This window comes from Protomyctophum bolini, assembly GCF_963924005.1.
Source record: "Protomyctophum bolini genome assembly, chromosome: 17".
In the NCBI taxonomy this organism is placed as follows: Eukaryota; Metazoa; Chordata; class Actinopteri; order Myctophiformes; family Myctophidae; genus Protomyctophum; species Protomyctophum bolini.
Window position 1 is genome coordinate 22,626,772 of NC_137878.1, and position 25,782 is coordinate 22,652,553.

The window sequence follows — 25,782 nt, forward strand, 5'->3', positions numbered from 1 at the left end:
TATGGGCTTAATTGCGACAGCAGGTCACATTTACTATGATATGATCCCTGATTTACTATCATCCCTGATGATGTCATAGTGATGTCACGAGACCTGGGCACAATATATGACGTGATGTGACAAATTGAGTGAAAAAATTAGTGACAAAAAAAGTATGGGGATTGTGAGTGACATGACATGATGTGACAAAAAACGCAAGGTTTCACAGATAACTTGCGACCTTTGGTCGTGGTCAATCACTCTCCCATTCCTATACACACCCACAGGACGGGTATTTACAACGTGAGAGCAAAAATCAGACCTGCATTGCTGCTAAATGGAATAGTAAGCACTAAGCAGGAGTGAAGCTTCATTATTTGCAGCCAGCCACCATGAGACTGGTCCTCCCCAACCCTGGACTTGAGGAAAGAATCCCTTCCCATGAGGAGCTAGAGGAGCTGGAGAAGACAGAGGCAGGGGACAGACCAAAATGGGACAGCAAGACCCAGTATCTGCTCACCTGTGTGGGATTCTGTGTTGGACTGGGCAACGTCTGGAGATTCCCTTACCTTTGTCAAAGTCATGGAGGAGGTAGGCCTATGTGTCACATGGTTTATGGACAGACTAACAAATATATGGACATTATTATTTTTTAGAAAACTATAAACTACAAACTTGCAATAATTGGACATTAAAATGTAAGAAATGTATCATTGGTCATGATCTTGGTTTGTTTAAAAGAAATGGCTCAGTGGTACAGTTCCAGTAGAACAGCTGGTTCGGAACCGTAAGGTTCCCAGTTCGATTCCGGGCACCTCCAGTGTTAGTATCGAAGTGTAGCCTACTTGAGCAAGATGCACTTTAACAAGCAATTTATAAAAGGCGTTTTGTTGATAACACGTTTTTGTTTGTTGTTGCTGCTGTGAGTTATCAATATCATATACTAATGTAATGTGGTATAGGAAGGCCTATTCAAAACTATATTTCTAAAGTTGGTGGTTGATAATATTAATTAGATTAAAAGTGTAATGACTTCTAACAATGTCTGCCTCTGCAGCAGAATTATCTACACAAGCTAGGGTTGCAAAGGGTTCGAAACTTTCCCATAAACTTTCAATAACTTTTCCGTGCCATGGGATGTTTGAAAATGTTGCCCAATTTATTTATTTAAATACTGAACTTATAAAATAGTCATCGGTGGGGAGGTAATACGAAAATAGGCGTCAAAAGGCACAATTGGTGCCAGGTGAGTTAAGTAGATATACTTTTTTTTTTTTACAAAGTAACTAGTAACTAAAGTTGTCATATAATTGTAGTAAAAGTACAATATTTTCCACTGAGATGTAGTATAATATAATAATATATAATATTATAATAATGTACTTAGTCACTTTACACCATTGTTAGTAGACAACGGCGTGTTATCCCCCTTGGCTTGCACATCATCAACATGTGTCACGTCATATTTCAACGACCTTTCGACTATGAAAAGTAAAAAACAATCCATGATCCGAACCTTCCCAGAACCAGTGAAGTTCTGTGATGTTTCTTTTTAGTTTTTTATGTTTCTATTATAATCAGAACCACCCCACAAAATAACAGTCTTTTTCGGTTTGGATGTGCATAACATTTCCCATGTCAAAATGTATATGTTGGCACAAAACAAGTCTATATTATTGGCACGTGTTTAAAGTGTTTAAATATTATAGTGACCACTGGCCAATTCCTGGTGTAACTTTAAGTGTCCTTTTTCGTTATATACAGCAATAATGAGCTGGTGACAACCATAATATAAATTCCAATTACGTTTTTTATTTTATTTTATAACAGTACAGTTGGAATAATTCTTGTTGATATTTTAATAGTCTGCCAAAGTCTATCAAGTAGTTAAGGAGTTATACCCATAGTAAAGAAGCAATAAAATGGGAGTTGCCCATAAAGCAGTGCACCTCCACTCTAGCCCAGGTGCTGGACAAATGGCAGTACAAGATTAAGAAATAGAGTCTGCAACACTGGTATGAAAAACTCAGCTCCACTGGTTTATTGATTCTATAAACCAGTGGAGCTGAGTTTTTGCGGACTCTATTTCTTCCTCTTGCCCATAAAGTCAGACATAAACGTTTAAAAAATATATTTTTGTATTGGGTTTTTTTCTGCATACAATTCTAGGTGAATTGATAAAAACGGAAGTGAATGGCATCACTGACGATAAGCCAGTGACGTCCTTGAATACAACGCCACTGTCCCTTTGACACAGTAAATAGAACAAGGCAACACCTTTATCAACAGCTTTAAATCTGTGCTATCTTACAGTAACCCAACAGTTAACCTTCAACTTTATGCTGTGACACTAGTGTCATACAGAGAAATAAGCTCCTTACTAGTTACTAACACTCCTATGAGAAGTGTTGTTTGAGCTTTATTTCATACAGCATGCAGTGCCACTTAATTAGACTATTATAGACCAAATCAGAATGTTTTTTATGTCAGTAAACAAATGGGTTTATGGATGGGACTATGGATATCTACACAATATAAAATACAGTGTCCAGAACATTAACTATGTCTTGTTTGTCAACCTGTGGATATTTAGAACAAAATAATATAATTTCTAATGGTCAATGACTAATACAATATCATAAGTATACTGCTCTTCCAGAAATAACTTGGGTTAATGAATAACTCTTGTTCCAATGTGACGCACGCTGCAGCCTTATCGACCCGGAAATATACACTTTTGGTCGTGGTGATGTCATTGTGATGTATGTGTATTTATTTACCACATCTGTTTCTGCAATGGAGTTTATACGACTCTGATCAGAAGCATTGAATTATTTGTGCTGAACTACTGAATGTGTGTTATATAAATTACCGTAATACAAAGACAAAGTGTGTATAAGTAAAGTTGTACCCAGCTCATTATGTGAGCAACAGGCAGGGGTGGAAAAAGTACTCAAATGTTTTACATAAGTAAAAGTATAAATACGGCAATGTAAAACTCATACAGTATATGAGTGGCAGGTTCAGGAGTCAGGAGTCACATAATAAAAGACCCAGTAGAACCACAAGACAAATGAGCAATAATATGATCCTGAGAGATACTGTAGCACAGTAATTGACTTTGTTTACTGTCAATGACGTGACGGATGCAATCTGTTAACCTGCAAAACTATAAGTACTGTATGTCTTATGTCAGTGCAGTGCATATTTTAATTATTTGCCACGCATTAGCCTATTTCCTGTGTGTGTGTGTGTGTGTGTGTGTGTGTGTGTGTGTGTGTGTGTGTGTGTGTGTGTGTGTGTGTGTGTGTGTGTGTGCGTGCGTGCGTGAGTGAGTGAGTGTGTGCAATTTATCGTTACTACTCTTGTCTTTCTACCAGAAAAGAATGTTATTGTCATTGCAGGAGCGTTTATGATCCCCTTCCTAATCCTGCTGGTTCTAGAGGGCATCCCACTGCTCCACCTGGAGTTTGCTATCGGCCAGCGCCTAAGGAAGGGCAGTGTGGGAGTATGGGGGTCCATTAGCCCATACCTGACTGGTGTTGGTGTGTGCAAATCCTATAAATTCCCATCATTTATATCAGTGGTTCTCAAACCTTTTCATGTCTAGGACCCCCAAACACATGTGTATTTGGCCGCGGACCTCCTTCAGAAAATACCTTGTGCCTGGGACCCCCTCCCATAAGACTGGGAGCTTGAAACAGCTATAGGGTTAACGTGGTAAAAACTGATGCTCATTTGACTGGGGGCCCGCTGGAAACCCCTCGAGGCCCCTGGGGTCGCCGGAATCCCACTTTGAGAACCACTGCTGTATATAATATGTTTATAAAAACAATGCAGAAGGAAACAATTCATTGTCTCTGCACCCAACAGGAATTTCTGCTATGACTGTGTCGTTTCTGATTGGCGTGTACTACAACAACATCATTGTCTGGGTGCTGTGGTATCTCTACAACTCCTTCCAGAGCCCACTGCCGTGGAGTCAGTGCCCACTCAATGACAATCTCACAGGCAGGTGTTTATTTCACTGAGCTGGTTAAGTTTATTTTCCGTTAGCAGCTATAAAATTGATCTCTTTCCTATATGTCTCTAAAATTATGTCTGAAAATATTCCTTGACCACAAAATATATACGCATCAGGTTGATTTATTGGCGGCCATAGACTGTAATAAACTACAAGTCATTGGTCCGACAAATGACAACCATAACCGCAAGCACGGGAGCAGACGCTAGTCCGACATGCGGATGAATGTCGGACTAATGCCCTGTCTGAAAAGCGTCCACCTCCCACTGTGAAAGGAGAAATTTCTCCGTCATGTGGATTGTGTCATAATCATCATAATTGTGATAATCTTGATTATCAAGAATTTGCTGAAAGCTACAGAAACTGTGTGATAGTGCCCCTGATGAATGTTTGTTTTGTACCTCCTGCAGGTGCTGTGTCGGAATGCGAACGAAGCTCTCCAGTGGATTACTTCTGGTATAGAGAAACGTTAAACATCTCGGCAAGCATAGAGGACTCTGGGGGTCTACAGTGGTGGATGGTGCTTTGCTTAGCCTCTGCTTGGACCATACTCTATATTTGCTGCATAAGAGGGATTGAGACCACAGGCAAAGTAGGACCCTACAAAAAAGTCCATATTTTACATTAAGGCTGCTAAATTATACATTTGGCCAGTCCTGTATGTATGTAACGGATACTGTATGTGAAGCAGTATTTCCAAGCATGCATGCGTCGACACACTTCCATACATACAGAGCAACTGATATGAACTCTCGCTCTCTCTCTCTCTCTCTCTAATACAGGCTGTATACATCACGTCCACTCTTCCATATCTGGTGCTCACCATCTTCTTCATCAGAGGTCTGACTCTCAAAGGCTCTTTGGAGGGCATCAAGTTCCTCTTCATTCCAGATGTTAGTACAGTCTGGATTGACAATGTACCTAAAAATCAGTCGGAGTCTAATTCCTGCCTTAACTGTCTGGCAGGCCACACCTCCTGACTTCCTTTATGTGTGTCAATATAGCAGAAAACGGAGCCCCTGAGTGGCTGGACGAGATATTTTCTTATAGAGATAATATCTCGTCCAGACAAGAAATTATCTCATCCGGATGAGATAATTTGTTTTTCTTACCATGGCCACACAGGGGCTACGTAGTACAGCAAGGTAACATCAGTCTGTTGATAATTGATTTTTTTTTACCTCTAGCTAGATGAGTTGGTGAAACCTTCGACATGGTTGGATGCAGGTTCCCAGGTGTTTTATTCCTTTTCATTGGGCACTGGAGGCCTCATCTCCTTCTCTAGTTACAACCCTATTCAGTAAGTATACAATAGCTACTGTTCCGCACTGCATATTGAGGCCATATTATCAGGAGAGATTAAACAAGAGGGTGTCTAATAACATCATGGTTTCATGTGGATCTCGGACTAAATGTACCCAGTCTGTGACATCAGTTAGAGAGCTATGGTTACCATTGCCTTTGACTTCCATTTGTAAAATTAAAGGAGACATTTTGCGTTGATCTGTGCATCAGTTTGCAAGATTATAGCCCTGGACCGACCGACTCAAACACAGACCCTCTTCCAGACTGCTCATGCCCCCTAGGAGCCATAGCACAAAATAAAATCTAGGTATTTATGTCATGGTTCCTATATGGGCTGAGCCGTCAAGAAGAGGGTCTGTGAGTTTGTGAGGCAGATTCCTTGTGTATGCTGCTAGTAGGCCATGGAAGTAACTCCATGTTTGCATAATAACATAATTTTGTAAGTCAGTGGAGGTCGGATTTGGATGAAATTCACGGTGACTGATGTCAAACTACTATCATACAATACTTGATTTCATAGAATGGCCATAATATCTGAGAATGAGATCAACATGGAAGCCACAGCGTTTTTAGATTCTGTCTTGTTTATATTCTGCTTGAAACATTTGCAATATATGTAATTTATGCGACAACTGTACGACTACACAATCTAAAAGTTTTAAACTTTGCAATTGTTTTCTCACCTTTTTTGCACAGCAACAACTGTGAGCAGGATGCTGTCATCATCGCCGGTGTTAATGCTTTCACTTCGATCTTTGCTGCCTCTGTTATCTACACTATTATTGGCTTCAGGGCCACTGCACAGTTTGATGACTGCCTTAATGAGTATGTGCCTTCAATCTAAAATTTGCACATTTTAAACATCTTTGAGTTCAGACAAGAGAGATTTTAAGCCTGATTTGAGGTCTGTAGTAAACCAGGGGTGTTTTTTTCATGTGATTAATTCACCCGAAGATATACTTTTCCAAACAGTAGTTTGTGTCATCATTACACAGAGCGCAAATATTGAACATCAGTATACAGTATAAATGGTTTTGATCATGTGAAATGCTCACTGGGATTTTCTTATTGTTTTAACGTCAAGACCACAGTGTGTAGAAGCACGATATTGTCATGCTGTCACATACCGGATATAGATAATCTACATACAAGGACAAGGATAAATTAAGCATAAGTGTAGCTAACGTAAGCAATTACTGTACATGCCCAGGGCATTGTGGGTCACTGGACATTTCTCAGTTCATGATTTTGAATGGACCCTTTCAGAAACATTGTAATGCTGCTCAATGCATTTGAGCTACCAGATGGGACCATCACAGACAGCAACTATGAGACCATGCTGGGAAACCTCAACAGCACTGCCTTAGGGTCAGAGGTCATACAGGGTCTGGACCTCAATAGCTGCAACTTGCAAAGACTGCTCAGTGAGGTATGATCCTACTGTATGTAAACACACAACATCCCATTGTAATTGTTCCTTTTACATGACTGTTATTAATTAGTGGTTTCCAACCCTTTTCATATCAAGACTTTGGAGCCACAGACCACCATTTGATGCCTCTCAGACTCAAAACTAAAAAATAGTTTGTTGCCGTTGGATAAGATTTTGTCCACAATTCCATGGCATATTGACGTTGGTACCATAGGAGAGATAACAGGCAAACGTTGATGAAAATAACAATTCTTCTACATTCTGTAATAGTTTAGACTTAATGCTGATGTTCGATTTTTTTATGGCTTTTTCTGCCTTTATTTGATAGGATGAAAGTAGTCTGACAGGAAAGGGGGAGAGAGATGCACGCGGGGAGGACACACGGCAAAGGCCGTCGGGATCGGGAGTCAAACCCACGGCATGCCGTCAGGCTGGCTCAGCAGCCTAGGTGCCCAGGTGGTTGAGCTAACTGTCTGGGCCCGCTGTAATGCTGATGTTTAACAGGTAAAATGAAATTAAATGGACCCTTCATTTGGTTTCATTTTACACTCTCAAGAGTTAAAGTTCTATAAGGGTCCATTTGGTTACCACCTCACCATCATTGAGCTGGGGACCACCAGCTCAAGGACCACTGGTGGTCCCCGGACCACTTGTGGTTGAAAACCTAATGTTATAAATGTATGTATTAATCACAGTGAATGAGTCCATTACATTCTGCTGGTGTATGTTGTGTTCTGTGCTTTGCAGGGTGTGGAGGGAACAGGTCTGGCATTCATCGTGTTCACAGAGGCCATCACCAAGATGCCCTTCGCTCCTCTGTGGTCTGTGCTCTTCTTCTCCATGCTCTTCTGTCTGGGGCTGTCCAGCCTGTTTGGGGCTATAGAGGGAACAGTGGTTCCTTTGCAGAATCTCAAGGTCTTTCCTGAGAAGTGGCCCAAGGACGTGCTGACAGGTACAGTAAATGACACATGTGACGGTGTGACATATAGTATATTTGTTGACAATACACTACAGTTTGTCCACTAACTTAAAACACTAATTGTTGTTGTTTTGTGTTTCAGGCATTGTTTGCCTCACATCCTTCTCTATTGCACTCATCTTTTCCCTGCAGTCTGGTAACTACTGGTTAGCTCTGTTTGACAGATTTGCTGGATCCGTCCCTCTGCTATTAATCGGCTTGTGTGAGATGCTGGCTGTAGCCTACGTATATGGATCCGATAGGTAGGCTACATCAGTTAACTTCTGTTGCATTGTTCCTTGAGGAAAGAATTCCTACATGTTTGGTAAATAATGGGCACCTGCAGGGGGCTCCTCAATGGCAGCTGAGCCAGTAGGGCACAACAGCAGTGACAAGAGACACAAAAATGTGTGTTGGGACTTGGGAGGCGTGTATGTATGTATGTATGTGTATGTATAGTACATTCCTCTGAGGGTAGGCTGTTGATTCTAACCGTTTTAGACCATAAACACAGTATAAAATGAAAATGACAACAATATATCTCTAAAGGCAATATTCCATAGCTGGATGGATATACTGAGAAACTCATGAGTTTGTCATGTGTTTTTTTTTTCTCACAGGTTTAACGAAGACTTTGTATTCATGATTGGACACAAACCCAATTTATTCTGGCAGGTGACATGGAGATTGGTCAGCCCTCTGATTGTCTTGGTTATATTTATCTTTTACATGGTAACCCAAGTCAGTGAGGTACTGACATACACCGTCTGGGACCCCAGCTCAGTAAGTTCAGCATAACAGCCACAGTTCAGCTATTTGGATATTCAAAACACACATAACATTCAAATGTATTTCAGATGTATCAAATTAAAGTTGTGTGTTTTATGCCAAACCTTCACCACATACTGTAGGCTACATCACATGGTCAAAGAAGTGGCTTCCATTTTGAAATACAATAATTATACGCACACCAGGAAATATGAGCAAACTTAAATACATCCACCTCCAATCATCTGTTGTGCACCAACAGTGCCATAAACGGATGTAATACCATGACCCACCCCTCTGGGTCGGCACATTATTCAAAATTATAGTAAAAATAATTTATATTTTAGGAATATTTTATATGCTGTTGTTTTTTGCCACTTAACATATTTTGTGTTTGCCAGTTACATATATTCCACACTATATTTAATTTTGTGATCTCTTCCGTGTCATGTCTTCAGGCAAACTTCCCAGTGTTGGAGACATTGGTCTATCCCAGCTGGATCTACTTTATCGTCTTCCTCCTGGCTGGCGTCACCAGCCTTTTTATCCCAGCAGTTGCCATTTACGAATTACTCAAAAACTGTTTCTGTAGGAAGAACAATTATGAAGCTGAGGTCAGTACGGTGTCTGGCTCGGTAAAAATGCACTGAATGAATACTCAACTCATCTCAACTTAGTGTCACATAACATTTTACAGGTGTAAAAAAAAAAGTGTACAAAAGTATTTTTCGAACAAGGTGCATCATTGTAGTTGTAAGAGAGCAGTGTGAAGTGAGGGGCGCTCTCATCATCATACATCATCATATTGGGCTTAAAACAGCCATGCCCAAATGTGCTGACATCATCAATTTGTGATGAGGGCCCAGGCCCAATGAGTGTTTTTTTTGCAAAACTAATGGCTGGAATGGATTCAGCATCATGAAAATTAACCCCCTAGTTTGACACATCACATGCTACATAAAGCATGATGACATTTTGAATATCTTGCCTTCTATACTGTAGGTTGTAATTGGTATGGTCACATATTATGCCAATTATGAAAATTGCCCAACAAATGCAAGTTAGCATCCGGCAGTTTCTACATGCTGGGGAGTGGGGACCCATACTAAACATTTATAACATAAAACGTTGGTGTACTCAACATGTCCGGGTTCACAATGGGGCTCTATGGGCTGGCTACTAGACTAATAGTAGATAGGACTTGTGAGATCTTGTTTGATGGATCGGTGAAATGAGTATAGGTATACATGTATGTTTTTAAAATGCTTTTAATTGGTGCACTAAAACTAAAACAGATTATATTTATAGCAATATGTCTGGGTCCCCACCCACTCACTCAGGGTTGACGCGTCACACCTGCAGAGACGGGAGTGGCGCCAAAATGTGGTGTTTTGATTGGATAATGAGGGCACTCCCTTATAATAAAAGTACAAACTTTTGTGTATGTTCACATGACCTGATGAAGATCAAATAGATCGAAACGTTTTCAGAGACATTTTCAATAAAGAACGTCTTTCTTATACCTGTGGTATGCGGGCTCCATCCACTATCTACTGAAGTTTCTTTAGCCCAGCACCCAGCCTGTCGATGTGCGTATTCTACGTCCGCTCTGTGTCCCTTTTATGCCCATAATTATATGGAGATCTCTGTATGTCCTTATGGGCATCTCAGATCAGCGGCTCTGGACAACTGGTCTCCACATGTGCCTATATATGGGTATAACAAATATATGGAAATTATTATTGTTAGAAAACTAAGTAAGTACAAACTTGCAATGATTGGGCATTCAAATGTAAGAAATGCATCATTGGTCATCGATATGCCCGAACGATCATTGTTCATCATTGGAGACAATGTTTGTTTAAAAAAAAAATGTGATTACAGTAATTACACTAATATTTTCTGTATGTGTAACTGATATTACACATCACTGACATATGTTTGGCGGTGGTTCAACTCCCCCAGAGTTAGTATCGAGGTGTCCTTGAGCAAGATGTTGAACCCCAAATTGCTCCTGATGTGCAGGTTAGTGCCTTGCATGCTTTCCTCTGCCATCTATGAATAGGTGAATGTAATGCACAATCTATGTAAAGCGCCATCATTGTGACCACTCTGGAAAAGGACTTGCCTGGTGTAACAACTTTAATGTAATTTTCCGTTACAGCAGTAATGAGCTGGTGACAACCATAATAAATGACAATTGCATGCAGGTTTTTATTTTTATAACAGTACAGTTGGAATAATTCTTGTTTAAATTGATATTGCTTGCCAAAGTCTATCAAGTAGTTAAGGAGTTATACCCATATAAAAAAGCAATAAAATGTGAGTTGCCCATAAAGTCAGGCATAAAAGTTGTAATATTTACCTTTATAAAACCATTATTAACGGCTATGGAAGATATATGTTTTAAATATAAATCATATCTGCTTCAAAATATATGAAGGTTAAAGTTGCAGACAGTATGCTTTATTATGCCCTTGGGGAGATTTGCCCCTCTGTAGGGCATTTAGCAGCCACAGTACAGCACCAATTACCAAGGGACCAACCGGTTGTATATTAGAGTACATTGTTCAAGAGTACACAGAGGAAACCCACACATACATAAACTCCATACATAACAGCCCCCTGATGGTGTCCGATGCCTGCCTGGACCTTCTTGCAATGAGGCAACACTGTGCTACCGCTATTGTACTGTATTTCTTAGAAGTTACCAAGACACACAAAGACATAATGTTCACACAGATCCATTTATCTTAACTGCTTTATCATTGGTTCACCTGACAATTGTACAATGCCAATAACTCACTCCTACACTAGAACATTAGGTTCAGGAGTCACATACTAAAAGACCCAGTAGACCCCACAAGACAAATGAGCAATATGATCCTGAGAGGTACTGTAGGATGCAATCTGTTTACCTGCAAAACTACAGTATGTCTTGGCCTGGGCCATGGCTCAGCGGTCCAGGCACCTTGGCTGGTAATCCAGTCTGGCAGTGTGCCGCAGGCTCGACTCCCGATTGTTGTAAACTCTAATTACTGGACCCTCGTCTGGTTCTGGCTGGGTGGTGTGTGTTAATCCGGTTGAAGTATTCCTTCGGTACGACGACTGCGGCGGCGGGCCCGGGAGAACAATAACGCGACACGAGACAGTATCACGCTAAAGGTTCACCAAGTTTATTACAGAAACAGGAACATATATAGTGTATATCAAGTACACTGTGTCTCAATTAAGTTCAAGTACACAGACATGGACAACTCATTTCCCGTCAGCCTACTGTCTGTCCCTCCATAAAAAATACAAAATAAAGGCAAAAGCCACAAAAAAAACAGCTGTAAGGGTTCATTTGGTTAAACATGTTACAGTCAGAGTTACAGACCTGTCAGGGTATCAGTGGTTCTCAAAACTTTTCATGTCTAGGACCCCCAAACACATATGTATTTGGCCGCGGACCTCCTTCGGAAAATACCTTGTGCCTGGGACACCCCCCCCCCCCAATAAGACTGGGAGCTTGAAACAGGGTTACTAACTTACTGCTGTATATTAAAATTATAACATGTTTCAATTCTGTTCATAAAAACGATGCAGAAGGAACTTTAGGAAAGTAATTTGTTTACTTTTACATTGGTTATACCTTGATTGGTTCCTTCATGGTTGGTTGTTAATATATTACACTCTTATATACTTTTTAAATAGAGCACCGAAGTCTGATGTCAATATTGGTAGAGGGTGCAAATCCATGGGTTCATGTACTTATTTTCATTTTCATTCATTACCTTTCAACCAACAGCATCTATATGGACACATTCTGTGAAAATATATAGCAGAGTTTATATGCTGTCTGTCTGTCTGTCTGTGTGTGTGTGTGTGTGTGTGTGTGTGTGTGTGTGTGTGTGTGTGTGTGTGTGTGTGTGTGTGTGTGTGTGTGTGTGTGTGTGTTTCTCAAAGTGTGGTGACTGCGTGTGATTGGCCTAACGTTTAGGAGGAGCCAGGCTGCTGATTGGCTCCTATGATGGCCTCAACTATATAAAGCAGCTGTGTGGAAGCAGCATTCTGATGTCTTCCTGGTGTGTGTTTGGTACACACCGTCTGTCTGTAGCAAGAAGGTAACTAAATGTTAAACTTAAACCTTTAGCTTTGTTTGAAATTATTCTATTTGGGGAAATTGATCTGTGAATGAATGCCACTGAGGAGTTATGTTTTATAACTAGAGTTAAGGTAACTGTTCCAATATGGCTCATAGTGTCTTTTTCACAATGGCTTTCAAACTCTTGCATTTCAAGATCTCCCCTTAACTCTTGAGACAGTGTACAAATGGACAGGGTCCATTTGGTTCCATTTGTACACTCTCAGAGCTGTAAGGGTTCATTTGGTTAAACATGTTACAGTCAGAGTTACAGACCTGTCAGGGTAAAATTGGTATTGTCACAAACTCATAATACAATGTTGGGCTTAAAGTTAATTCAAAGCTGAAGGAAAAACATATTTCAAAAGTTGGGGGAAAATGTATATTAAAGTAACCTTGGGGGAGCGATGTTAAGTTGTAAAATGTGGGTTGTGGGGGCTGACAAGGCTATACAGCCACATGTGTTTCTAATGTGATGTAGACTTACATAACACTAATGACACTTAACTTTTCTCTTCAGAGTCACGAGACCAGTGGTGTAGGCAGCACCAAGCCCTGGGCCCTGAGACGAGCCATCTCCGCGGGCCCCAGCCCCACCAATTTAGTCTTCCGAGGATCCCTACCCTGGAGCCCATGTAAAGTTTCCCAGTCCGATGCCCCCCTGCACAAGACATTGAGGTAGGAACTGTACGCTATAGCTGCTGCTGGGAAGAGCTGCTTGCTGCTCAGTGAGTACAAATCTTGTTTATTGTCCTTTGCTGTCACTGGTGTGGTTCTGCAGGGTACTGATGGTGGCACCCTCGTGGGGCCCACCCATTAGTCCGAAGGACCGTTTGCGTTTGCGTTCCGGCTTCCTGCGGTTGCGTTGCGTCGGGCTGCCTGCTGTTGCTCGTTTGTGTTGCGTCTTTTGCGTCGACTGCCACAATTTCGTCCGGTTCCGTCATTTCACCATTTCCCTTAACTTATGGACACCGCCTGTCATTTGCAGAAGAACGTGATGGTTCACGGTAAGGATCTGTTTTTGTATTCTTTGCTGCTGGTAGGGTAGGGCTGGTAGGGTAGGGCTCCTACCTAGGGTAGGTTTTTGCGTTGCATCGCAAACTAAGCACTTTGGCACAGGCATGGAGCTCCTGGTTTACTGGGATGGGGTTCGATTCCCTGCTGCGCCCTGCTGATTAAATTTAATCTGTTAAACGAGCATCCTTTAGCACAATAGAGCTTTAACCTATGACCGCATCTATAAAGATGACTAATCTTAATGTAGGCCTATGTATTTAGTATACAGAATCCAGATATAGCTCATCTACTGCAGCCTATCTCCTGTTTCTGTAGCCATGAGGCCCATAAGGCAGGAGCCTATCTCCCGTTTCTGTAGCCATGAGGCCCAAAGGGTAGGAGCCTATCTCCTGTTTCTGCAGCCATGAGGCCCAAAGGGTAGGAGCCTATCTCCTGTTTCTGTAGCATATGAGGCAGCGTGATGTACAGGTGTACCCCCTGGACATGGCGCTAGGATCACAGGGACTTTTACCCCCAATCGAACCAGTGTTTATTTCGTCGACTAAGACGGCCACAAAATTGAGCTATTTTTCCTGTGGCTCTGAAATGATGTCTAAAATTATACCTTGACCACAGAATATACATGCATCAGGTTGATGTATTGGTGGCTTGGCGCCCATAGACTATAATAAACTGTATGAGGTGCCAAACTGATGCTTGACCACACAATGCATCATGGGAATTGTAGGAGAATCTTCTCCGTCAATGTGGATTGTGATAATCTTCAAGAATTAGCTGAAAGCCACAGCAACTGTGTGATATTAAATGCCCCTGATAAATGTTTGTTTTGCACACCCCTGCAGGTGCTGTGTCGGAATGCGAACGAAGCTCTCCAGTGGATTACTTATCAGTCATTGTTTGACTTTTCTGATGACATCGGTATCGGGGAAAATAAGTATAATTATTATTATATATTTTGCATATGGTCATGCATGTGTCAAATTAAAGTTGTGTTTTAGGCCAATCCTGCACCACATAGGCTACATGACAAGGTCAAAGAGGTGGCTTCCATTTTGAAATACAATAATTATGAGCAAACATTAAATACAACCACCTCCAATAATCCTTTGTGCAACACCATGTAATACCATGACCCACCCCTCTGGGTCGCCACATTATACAAAATTATAGTAAAAGAATATATTGTAGGAACATTTTATAGGCTGTTAGCCAGCCTGTTGTTTTTTGCTGTGCACTTAACATATTTTGTGTTTGCCAGTTACATATATTCCACACTATATTTATTTTTATAAAATCTCTTCCATGTCATGTCTTCAGGCAAACTTCCCAGTGTTGGAGACATTGGTCTATCCCAGCTGGATCTACTTTATCGTCTTCCTGCTGGCTGGAGTCACCAGCCTTTTTATCCCAGCAGTTGCCATTTACGAATTACTCAAACTATTTCTGTAGGAAGAACAATTCTGAAGCTGAGGTCAGTACGGTGTCTGGCTCGGTCAAAATGCACTGAATCGCCACAGTCACGGAATTACCACAATACTCAACTCAACTCAACTTAGTGTCACATAACATTTTACAGGTGTAAAAAAAGAAATCAGACCAGTCTGAATTGAGTGGTGCAACAGCACCCCCTATTGCTACTCTAAACATCGGGACATAGGTTAGGACATAGGGACATAGCTGTTCCTTGGAGTGGTTGCACCACAAAAAAAAAAAAAGAAGAAAAAAAGGTGGTCGAAAGTATTTTTCGAACAAGATCCATTATTGCAGTTGCAAGACAGGAGGAAAGAAATTCACTGTGAAGTGAGGGGCTCTCTTACCATTTTATCGAAATTGTATATATGTATAATAATCATGAAGAACTTAATAGATTTAACATTTGTAAAACATATTCAAATATTGGTAGGGTATAGGCCTATAGGGTATTACTGGCCAATCTGGACTGGAGGGTTTGTGTCCAATCTGGTTGGCATTGCCCCCCAATGCACCCCTGTAGAGCCGCCACTGGTCAGATATCAATGAGCAATGATGGTGCATGGTTGAAATATTGTGTGGTTTACTGGTTATATCAATATTTATTTTCTGTATATGCATAGTCATGGAGAAATGTGCATTACTGTATGTGTATGTTAACAAGATGTATACAGCCTGGAGCTGTTCTATCAACATTGGCACTGTCTTTCACATTCATTGTTGCTTGATTAAGTGAAATTCAGTGCTATACTGTATATTCCCACTTAAACAAGATGAGCGCATGACTTGGATGGTCTGATTTGTTGATGCTGATTTGATCATGTCATTTCTCAGTAGCGTATAGTGCTGAGTGGAAAAATGTTTATTGAACGGATGTTTCAAAGCGTCTGTACTGTGACACACTGTACTAGGTAGATCATGTACTGTACACTAGTGACTCACATCATAAATTCAGTCTAATCATTACTAAACATTATTGGCTACAACTTCTTCAGTAAAAGCAATTGTGCTTGTGTGCACACACTTAACCCATATACACACAGTACTAAACACGCACAGAGCCCATTAGCACACACATGCACACGCACACTCACTCACTCACTCACTCACTCACTCACTCACTCACTCACTCACTCACTCTGTCTTAAGTCTTACTAACCTTGAAAATACCTGGAAGATTGTCTCTGTAAATTGCTAGTCAATAAAATAGTCCATATACTGTATGGACTGTATTAATCTTTGGTTAATTATTCTATTACAAAGGAACACTGATAGGCACTCTGAAAATGTTGACTTCACAGTGACATACCATACTTTTTGCTACACTTACTACCCAAATGTGAAAGTAGTACACTGACATCTTAATTGACATACTGATGAAATATGCAGTTATGTTTGACAGTATGAATTGTTTTATTTCAGATCTAGAACTGTGTGCAGGTAACAACGCATCGCATGCTATTATGAAATCATTGAAGGTCCCAATGAGATAACATATCTATTTATGACATACCGTATATATCAATGGCTTGGTCTAATATTCAAGATAGTATTGCTCCATGACTATGCAAGTTTGAATAAAGTTTCAAAGTGAAAGTATGACAGAGTAATAAGAGCACAAAAACGTGATCCAGGGAAAATGGGCTCATAAACTGTAGAGAAGTGTGTGCTGCTCGCTGGAGCGAGCCCATAATGAACACATATTTGACCATAATATACTGCTACTGTTTATTTTCCAGCCATCTATACAAATTATCATCACATGGGAGTCTCCTTTCATTTCTCAATCACGCCCACCCACCCACACCCATCTCTCAGTAAGATTTGACTGTAGCGTCACATGATGTATTAACCATTATCAAGAAGGCCATAGCTTTTTCCACCTAACCATGCTGACCATACATAATGTTTCACAGGGTGTGACAGCGTAACTGATAACTACAGTTGAAATGCTAAAGGTCACCATAAATACCTTTTCAGTCCCCCTTTAAACAACACATGCTCAGGGAGCAGCAGTAGCACACAGAGATAGAGAGATAAACTATCTGGGGGATTTTATTTAAGGTGAAGGACACGTCCATTTTTGCACATCTATTTTGGCCAGAGAGAGAGAGAGAGATCTAACAGAAGAAAGCCTGGATTACTAAAACATCACAGAGTGCATCTCACCATCAGCCACACAATGAAGCTGAAGCTTCCTAACCCAGGACTGGATGATCGGATACCATCCCATCAGGAGCTGGAGAGGATGGAGAAAGAGGAAGCCGGGGACCGACCCAAATGGGACAACAAGGCCCAGTATCTGCTCACCTGTGTGGGATTTTGTGTGGGACTGGGCAATGTCTGGAGATTCCCTTACCTGTGTCAAAGTCACGGAGGAGGTAGGGTGGGATATGACCTTCACCTGCATCTCAAAGATTCTGTATAGACTATAACTGTACAAATAAATGCAATATGCATCCAAATAAATGGAATTAAAGAACTGAAAAAACTAAAACAAAAAAGAATGCATGGAGGTGAAGAGTGCATGTGTGTGTGCAGATGTGTGTCCGATGTGCTCATGATAATTCATTAGCCTAGATCAGAGGTTCTCAAAGTGGGGTCCGGGGGGGTGGGGTCCGGAGTGGGGGTCGTGGGGGGGTCGTGGGGGTCGTGGGGGGGTCGTGGGGTCCGGAGTTAATTTAACATCCAATTCAATTAAACCACTTTGAACCTGTTTTTATTTTACAGCTATTCTAAAATAGAGAAAAATTTGGAACAATCTTGAAAAGACTTTAAGAACACAAAAAATAGGTCCCTGGCCCAAAATCTTTTGAAATGGGGGTCTGCAGCTGATTACAGTTCAATGTGGGGTCATTAACATGACAATGTCTCAGAGCCACTGCTGGCCTACAGTCTAGAGTAGACACATACACTCTACAATATTTGTTTCAATAGATAAATAGAAAATTGCATTTGTCTCTTATACTAATGCCAGTTGAGGGTAATAAATATATGCTAAGATGAAATATGATTACTTTATTGTCAATTTATATGGAAATGTGTTTTCAGAGTTTTCAGAATCAGAATAATATACATTTCACATGAAATAAAAAGGATAATAACATTACAAAACTATAACATGTCCATCCAAATAATACAACATTAATCTTCCACAAATCTACTACTAGCCTTATAGTAAATGGGCCTGATTGTTCAGGATTCAGTAGTCATCATGCGCTTACAGTATAGTAAAAAGTACAAATGTAAAGATGATATCACAGCTATATTCAAAGGGCCTTTCTTGCCTTTAACCACTTACATTAAACTCTACTTTGTTGACCGGAGCCCCCCAGGGGTCTAAACTAGGCCCCTTGGCAAAAATAGCCGCCCTAATCTATACAAACTCACGCTTTGCAAAGCTCTGCTATTGTCAGATGGATGTTAGTCTGTTTTTGCAGAATGTTGGCCTATTGTGACATGCCCAGAACAGGAACCAGTCAGTGGTTCTAGTGGTTAAGGCACGTTTTTGCCAGGTGCTGGAAAAGCGCCTGGACTACATGTTCACCTACCCCTACTAGTAGACACTTTTTCATGATTGACTACCTCTAGGCTGCCTCTAAGCCAATGTGAGACCTACCCATGAAACCCATACTCTGAAATCCGCAACGTGAAGCCGTGAGCTGAGGCAGAGGTTGCGGCACACAAACTGATTCAACTGTAGATGTTCAGAAACAAGAGCTTTCTGCACCTGTCCTGGCAGTTATGACTGAGTCATTCTTGTTATTTTGGTCATTGCAGGAGCGTTCATGATCCCCTTCCTAATCCTGCTGGTCCTAGAGGGCATCCCACTGCTCCACCTGGAGTTTGCTATCGGCCAGCGCATGAGGAAGGGCGCTGTGGGAGTATGGAGCTCAATTAACCCATACCTGGCTGGTGTGGGTATGTATAGACCAAACCTAATATATATAGATAGGCCTCATTACATTTCATGAGTTCTATTATTTTTCTTTCCCCCGGTTTTCACGGTTGGTGGTTTTGGTGGAAACATTTTAATTGTTTAAATTAATTTGCAGTAATCATAATACTGTCCGTGATGTAAAAGCAGGTGTAAAGTAACTTAGTACATTTATTAAGTATTACTTACTACTGTAAGTACAATTTTGAGGTATTTGTACTTAATTTTCTGTACTTCTACTACATCTCAGAGGCAAATATTGTACTTTTACTCTATTATTTTAAAAGGTTTTTTTTTTTTACTTATTTTTTTTAACTTTTTTCCACCACTGTGTACAAGGTATCGCATCCATGCTGGTGTCCTTCCTGGTGGGGGTGTACTACAACACCATCATGGGCTGGATCATCTGGTATCTGTTCAACTCCTTCCAGGACCCGCTGCCTTGGAGTCAATGCCCTCTCAATGTCAACAAGACAGGTATGGCCTACAGCCCTGAGAGATAACAGGTGCATGGAAGATAACCTGCACATCTCTAAGTTCGAAAGAAAGAAAGAAAGAAAGAAAGAGGTCTCTTAATGAAAATCTATCGTGTTTGTTGCTGTTTTTGTTTGTTGACAATATTTTTGCTTTATTAATTATTACATTATACGCTATGAAGCCTAATTTGTACACTAGTTTGCAATGAAGTATAATAATAGGCTTGAGATGTGCTAAAAGAAGATTCTACAGGTTATGACTGACTTCAAAACTGTGATATTGTGACTGAGTTTGTGCCAGTGGGTGTGTGTGTGTGTGTGTGGCCCTTAAGAAGTAGTGAAAATAGCAGATCTACAAGATCGCAGCGTGGCTCAAAATGACTCGTTGTGACTGTGAGCTTGTATATCTGCTATCTTCGAGCTGACTACGTTTGGGAACCACTGCTGTACAGATGGAGCACAGCTACTGTACAAGTCTTGACATTGTGTGTCTGACTCTGACAGGTGTGGTAGCAGAATGTGCCCAGAGCAGCACCGTAGACTACTTCTGGTACAGAGAGACTCTGAACACCTCGACAGCCATCGATGTATCCGGAGGTCTGCAGTGGTGGATGGTGATGGTTCTGGTGGCTGCCTGGACTCTGCTCTACGTCTGCTGTATCAGAGGGATCGAAACCTCAGGAAAGGTCCGAGAGGGAGTCAAATTCCACTCTATTATCTAATCATCTGATAGGCTGGCAGCTTGCCTATCTCACTCTGCCTGTGTGTGTGTGTGTGTGTGTGTGTGTGTGTGTGTGTGTGTGTGTGTGTGTGTGTGTGTGTGTGTGTGTGTGCGCGTGTGTGTGCGTGTGTGCGTGCGTGCGTGTGTGCGTGCATGTGTGCATGTGAGAGAGAGAGTGCACGTGCGTTCATGTGTGTAAGAAGTCCTCTGATCTTTAGTTCGGTAAAAGTTGCAATACCACAATGTAATACCTATATACCAGGTTGTGGAACACAGGCTTAACCTGCAATACACACAATAATTTGTTTTGTATTATATGCAATGTAAATAGTAACTAATGCTGTCAAATAATTGTAGTGGGTGCAGTGTGCCTCTGAGATGCAGTGCATGGAAATACTCAAGTAAAGCAATAGTTTCTCAAAATTGTACTTAAGTACAGTATACTTGAGGAAATGTACTTACTTTCCACCACTGCCAGAGCATGCTATTTGATTTACTCTCTCTCTCTTTCTCTCTCTCTCTCTCTCTCTCTCTCTCTCTCTCTCTCTCTCTCTCTCCCTCTCCCCCCCCCCCCCCCCCCCCCCCCCTCTCTCTCTCTCTCTCTCTCCCGCTCTCTCTCTAGGCTGTCTACGTCACGTCCACTCTTCCATATGTGGTGCTCACCATCTTCCTCATAAGAGGTCTGACTCTCAAAGGCTCTTGGGCGGGTGTCCAGTTCCTCTTCACTCCAGATGTAAGAATGTTAGCCAGCCAATCAAATAACTATTGATTAACCCCTTTAAAAGACTCATTATGTCTTCTCTAGGTCGTCCTCAGACGAGCCTTCCATCGTCGCCTCCAGTCATCCTGGTTCTCCATACATCCGGCCAGCTCGCACCTGCATCTTTCTTGAGTACATCCACATACAGTATGTTAGTATGGGCGTCCTCGTGACCGGTGCCCTGCATGTGTTGGTTCCCACAGCACCAGTTTGCTGGCTGGGAGCTCTTGGTGTCTTTAGCAGTGTCCTGCGAGTCTCATTCTCCTGGCTACTATTTTTTCACTCATCCTGAATATTCCGGCATACAGATTCTCGTTGGTAACATGTGTACTCTTGCTGATGTTGAGCACTACACGTAACATTCTGGTGTGCTAGAGCCTTGTGCTAGTTGGCTTCAGGGTCCAGCATTCACTGCCATATAGGAGAACAGATTCTGCCATCGCGTAGAAGAAACTGAGTTTGATTAGGTTGGAGTTCCATACACTGGCCATGCCATTCAGGGCCCTCCATGCAAGTGCCTTCCTCACTTTTAGATCTTGCTCTGTTGAGTTGACCCATGAACCCATGAAGTACTTGAAGTCATTGACTTCCTTCAGAGCAGTGCCTCCTGTTGTTGTGAGAGGTGGATGTTCCGTTTGGATGTTATAGGTGATCACCTCAGTTTTCTTGGCATTCAGCTGAAGGCCAACCTTGGCACACTCAGACTCCACTCTGCTCAAGAGCTCCTGTGCTTGCTCCATGTGGTTGGAGAGCAGGCTGATGTCATTCGCGTAGTCTAGGTCTGTCAGGACTACTGCAGGGTGTCTTCTTGACCTCCTTGGCGTAAGAGTGAGGCCAAGATCCTTGTGTCTCTCACACTTCTATTGAAACATAAAGAAAAGTAAAAAAGAGCTAATTGTGAAAGTATAATGCTGTTATGAGATAAGTTTCAAGAAGAGAAGGCATGTAATCATGCTATGTCACACCAGTGATAAAACAACTACTTAAATATCTGTGAGTCTAACTCTGCATCAGTTGTCTTCTATGTGTGTTAATTGTCTTTTCTCTGTTAGGTAAATGAGTTGATGAACCCTAAAACATGGTTGGATGCAGGTGCCCAGGTGTTTTATTCCTTCTCGTTGGCCTTTGGAGGCCTCATCTCCTTCTCTAGCTACAACTCTGTTCAGTAAGTACCATCAATGTAGACCGGGTCTATGCCCTTAGTAATCTTATCAAGAGCGATTAAAAAAAAAAGCTCATGAGAGCTCTACCCAGCAAGCCAAATGACGCCATGATGACGTTATGATGACGTCCTCCAGTGACTCCGGTGACGTTCAGGAGTGCAGATGTGAGGTGAGGACTAGGCCAGATCACAGCCCATATGGGGATGATCTTTACGTCGTTTCCAGGACGTTTTCACCACTTAAAATAATATACCGACAGCTTATTCTGGGTTAGAGCTGACTAGTTATGATATGACTTAGGTTGATCTGGCCTCTATTCTCTCTGATTCATCCAGGGACGTTTGTCTTAGTAGGCAGAATTTATGTTTGTTGAAATCAGGTGATTATTTATTTCTGGGCCAGATCTGACGAGTCTTGGTTTGACTTGATTTGGCCCCAATAGAGACGTCACTAATTCGTCCAGGTCCTGACTGTGCTTGCTGGGTATAGTCTTTTCTCGCACTTTCTCACTCCCATTGCATAAAACGGTCAACGAGTTGGGGCAGGGTTTGTCCATGCGACACCCATTTGATGTGAGGCTGCTTTGCCTAATGGCACATCATGTACACAGATATTCACGTGCACAAGCGCTCGCTCGCTCGCACACACACACACACACACACACACACACACACACACACACACACACACACACACACACACACACACACACACACACACACATACAGTACACATACACTCACACGCATGCGCACACATGGACGCTAGCATCCATGAACAACTCTCTGCTAACTAATGTATGAACCAGGATCTTTGGATTATTGATTCCTCTCATGGTCACTGTTTTCCAGCAACAACTGTGAGCAGGATGCAGTTATCATCTCCATCATCAACGGCTGCACTTCTGTGTACTCTGCAACTGTCATCTATTCCATCATTGGCTTTAGGGCCACAGAGAAATTTGACGACTGCATGGATCTGTGAGTCTTAGTATTTTCTTTTACTGTGTGGCTCTTTAGGAGGCAAGCTGTCCTTGAGTCTGTGTGGGACGTTGCATGTGAGACCTTGCCCAAACATGATGGCAAATGTCATTGACAATACGTTAAATTATAGACTAGTCCACAATATGGAAGTCACAACGTTGTTAGACGCCGCCTTGTTTTCAGTTGGCCTTTCTGGCGGTATCTGTGAAATTGAGTTAATGTTATACAGTACCTTTTATTTTTCAATGCACTATTGAAACTATTGATGAACACAGGTCCACTTGTCCCTTTTGTTGAAGTGCGTCGTATATTTGCTATAGAGGACCACATTTTCTCCCACACAGAACACAGGCAACAGAATATAGACCAAATACGAGATATAATTCCTTTAGAATTCAAACAAGCACCATACATTTTTGGTGCCATTAATGGTTCTTCTATGGATACACACAAACATAACACACTAAAGTACAATAGTGTGTGCGTGCCAGTAAAATATCATCATCAACATTTAAGCCCATCATCACTACAGAGACTTGATCACAAATGTAGCTGATGCCACGAGATTTATCTTTAAATCAGTGACTGATCTAAATTCCATGTATTTTTTTTCCACAGCAACATTTTAAAGTTGACGAATGCTTTCAATTATGCCGAAAACAACATCACAGTGGACAACTACAGTGATACGTTGACCTACCGCAATCAGACAGATCCAGGCATCATTGAAGGGCTGGATCTCAGAGAGTGTAGTATGAAGTTTTTCCTCAGTCAGGTCTGTCATATAAAACAATAACAAGAAAACTGTTTTATGGTTTACATCTGTTCAAATGTAGGCTATTGACTATTTAAATCCTCAACATCTTATTCACTATCTGCTCGGAACAGGTGTAGGAGTTTTGACAGAAACAAAAGTCATACTGTATATGTGTTTATGGAGATTTTCCAGTAGTAGTGATTATGTGTTTGCTTTGATACGGTAACATACAGTACACACTATGTGACAGGAATATTTCATTGCAGAAACTCTGAAGTAATAAGTATACAAATCACAATACTGTTTTTGCATCTATTCTGCCTCTATTTTGTCTTCGGCCAGGGTGTGGAAGGGACTGGTCTGGCATTCATTGTATTCACAGAAGCTATCATAAAGATGCCTGTCTCTCCTATCTGGGCCGTCCTCTTCTTCGTCATGCTCTTCTGTCTGGGGCTGTCCACCATGTTTGGCAATATTGAGGGATGCGTAGTCCCCTTACAAGACCTAAACATTTTACCTAAAAGATGGCCCAAAGAGATTTGTACCGGTAATTTACTTAACATTACTTAACATAAAGCCTTAACATGAATCATTGACTTTACATCATTGACAGCTTCTGATGAGTAAAACTACTGCTAACCCAGAAAAAATATGATTTCATCTCAGGTGTCACATGTGCAGTCTCATTCGTTCTTGCCCTCATATTTGCCCAGCAATCTGGGAACTACTGGTTAGCTCTGTTCGATGGATTTGCCGGGTCTATACCTCTCCTGGTCATCGCTTTCTGTGAGATGTTTTCAGTCATCTATATCTACGGTGTGGACAGGTGAGCCAACATCCACCGGTGCAATCTTTAGTGCCGGTGCTTCAATCAATCAAGTACTCAGATGTTTTAGACAGTTCTAAGCTATCGGTGGTGTGCTGCGTTCAGCTAATGCTTCTTCCTCAACTAGGTTTAACGAGGACATAGAGTTTATGATTGGCCACAAGCCCAACATCTTCTGGCAGGTGACGTGGAGGTTCATCAGTCCAGTCATTATGGCAGTGATCTTTGTTTTCTACCTCGTAACCCAAGTCAGCACGCCCCTCACCTACCTGGTCTGGGACCCAGATGCGGTAAGTGGTGCTGGATCTGATATTACTAGGCTATTTATTAGTAAAAGTAGCAATACCACAAAGTAGAAATACTCTGTTACAGATAAAGTGGAGTAGAAGTATAAAGGTTTTTTTTTAATCAATGAAAATACTCGAGTAAAGTAAAGGTTCCTCTGAATCGTACTTATGTACAGTATTAATAGTACAGTTAATTTCCATCACTGGTGGTAAGTATTCACAATAGTACATGTAAATGATATATCATTTACAGGTATTCAGTAAAGTGAGTGTAATAAAATTCATTCATTCATTTATTTTATTGTTGAAATGTTAATGGTCTTACTGAAATGTACTTTTAATACTGATATCCCCCTTCATTCCGTCCACAGCCGGAGTTCCCCTCCCTGGTAGACCGTCCATTTCCTCCCTGGATCTATGTTATTATTTTCATCTTGGCTGGAATCCCCAGTCTGTCAATTCCAGGATACGCTATCTTCAAGTTGATAAGCAACAAATGCTGCAATAAGGAGAGCAGGGAAGACACCATCAGCACCGTTTCTGCCCAAATACAAATGAGTGAAAAGCTTAAAGTGTAAATATTGGATACTAGTGAAACCTATAGTTAATTTAATCTAAATAAAAAGTTTCTGATAACGTACTTGATTTACTTTTCCGCACCGAAATTGCTGATCTTTAAAAAGCTCACGTCGCATAGCTTGTAGATCTGCTATTTTCGTCACGGGACACCGTCGCACAATGGCATGAGAGTGTACTGTAATGTCAAAATACATCCCATTTGGGACCATTATTC

General features: G+C 41.4%; 2 protein-coding genes across 2 annotated transcripts; both read left to right on the forward strand.

Moving 5' to 3' along the window:
• Window positions 1-371: 371 nt before the first annotated feature.
• Window positions 372-13,274, forward strand: LOC308331656 (sodium-dependent neutral amino acid transporter B(0)AT1-like; the record flags this gene model as incomplete). The annotated part of the gene is made up of 13 exons (XM_080787146.1): window positions 372-570; window positions 3,384-3,524; window positions 3,853-3,990; window positions 4,414-4,595; window positions 4,786-4,896; window positions 5,191-5,303; window positions 6,005-6,133; window positions 6,575-6,737; window positions 7,488-7,692; window positions 7,802-7,961; window positions 8,319-8,481; window positions 8,925-9,101; window positions 13,113-13,274. The coding sequence occupies 13 exons, from the start codon at window positions 372-374 to the stop codon at window positions 13,272-13,274; spliced, it is 2,043 nt and encodes a 680-aa protein (XP_080643272.1).
• Window positions 13,275-17,261: 3,987 nt separating this feature from the next.
• Window positions 17,262-25,567, forward strand: LOC308331657 (sodium-dependent neutral amino acid transporter B(0)AT1-like; the record flags this gene model as incomplete). The annotated part of the gene is made up of 12 exons (XM_080787147.1): window positions 17,262-17,460; window positions 18,860-19,000; window positions 19,356-19,493; window positions 19,997-20,178; window positions 20,836-20,946; window positions 22,026-22,138; window positions 22,988-23,116; window positions 23,738-23,894; window positions 24,219-24,423; window positions 24,543-24,702; window positions 24,830-24,992; window positions 25,361-25,567. 12 exons carry the CDS (start codon window positions 17,262-17,264, stop codon window positions 25,565-25,567), a joined length of 1,905 nt encoding a protein of 634 aa, XP_080643273.1.
• Window positions 25,568-25,782: the final 215 nt, after the last annotated feature.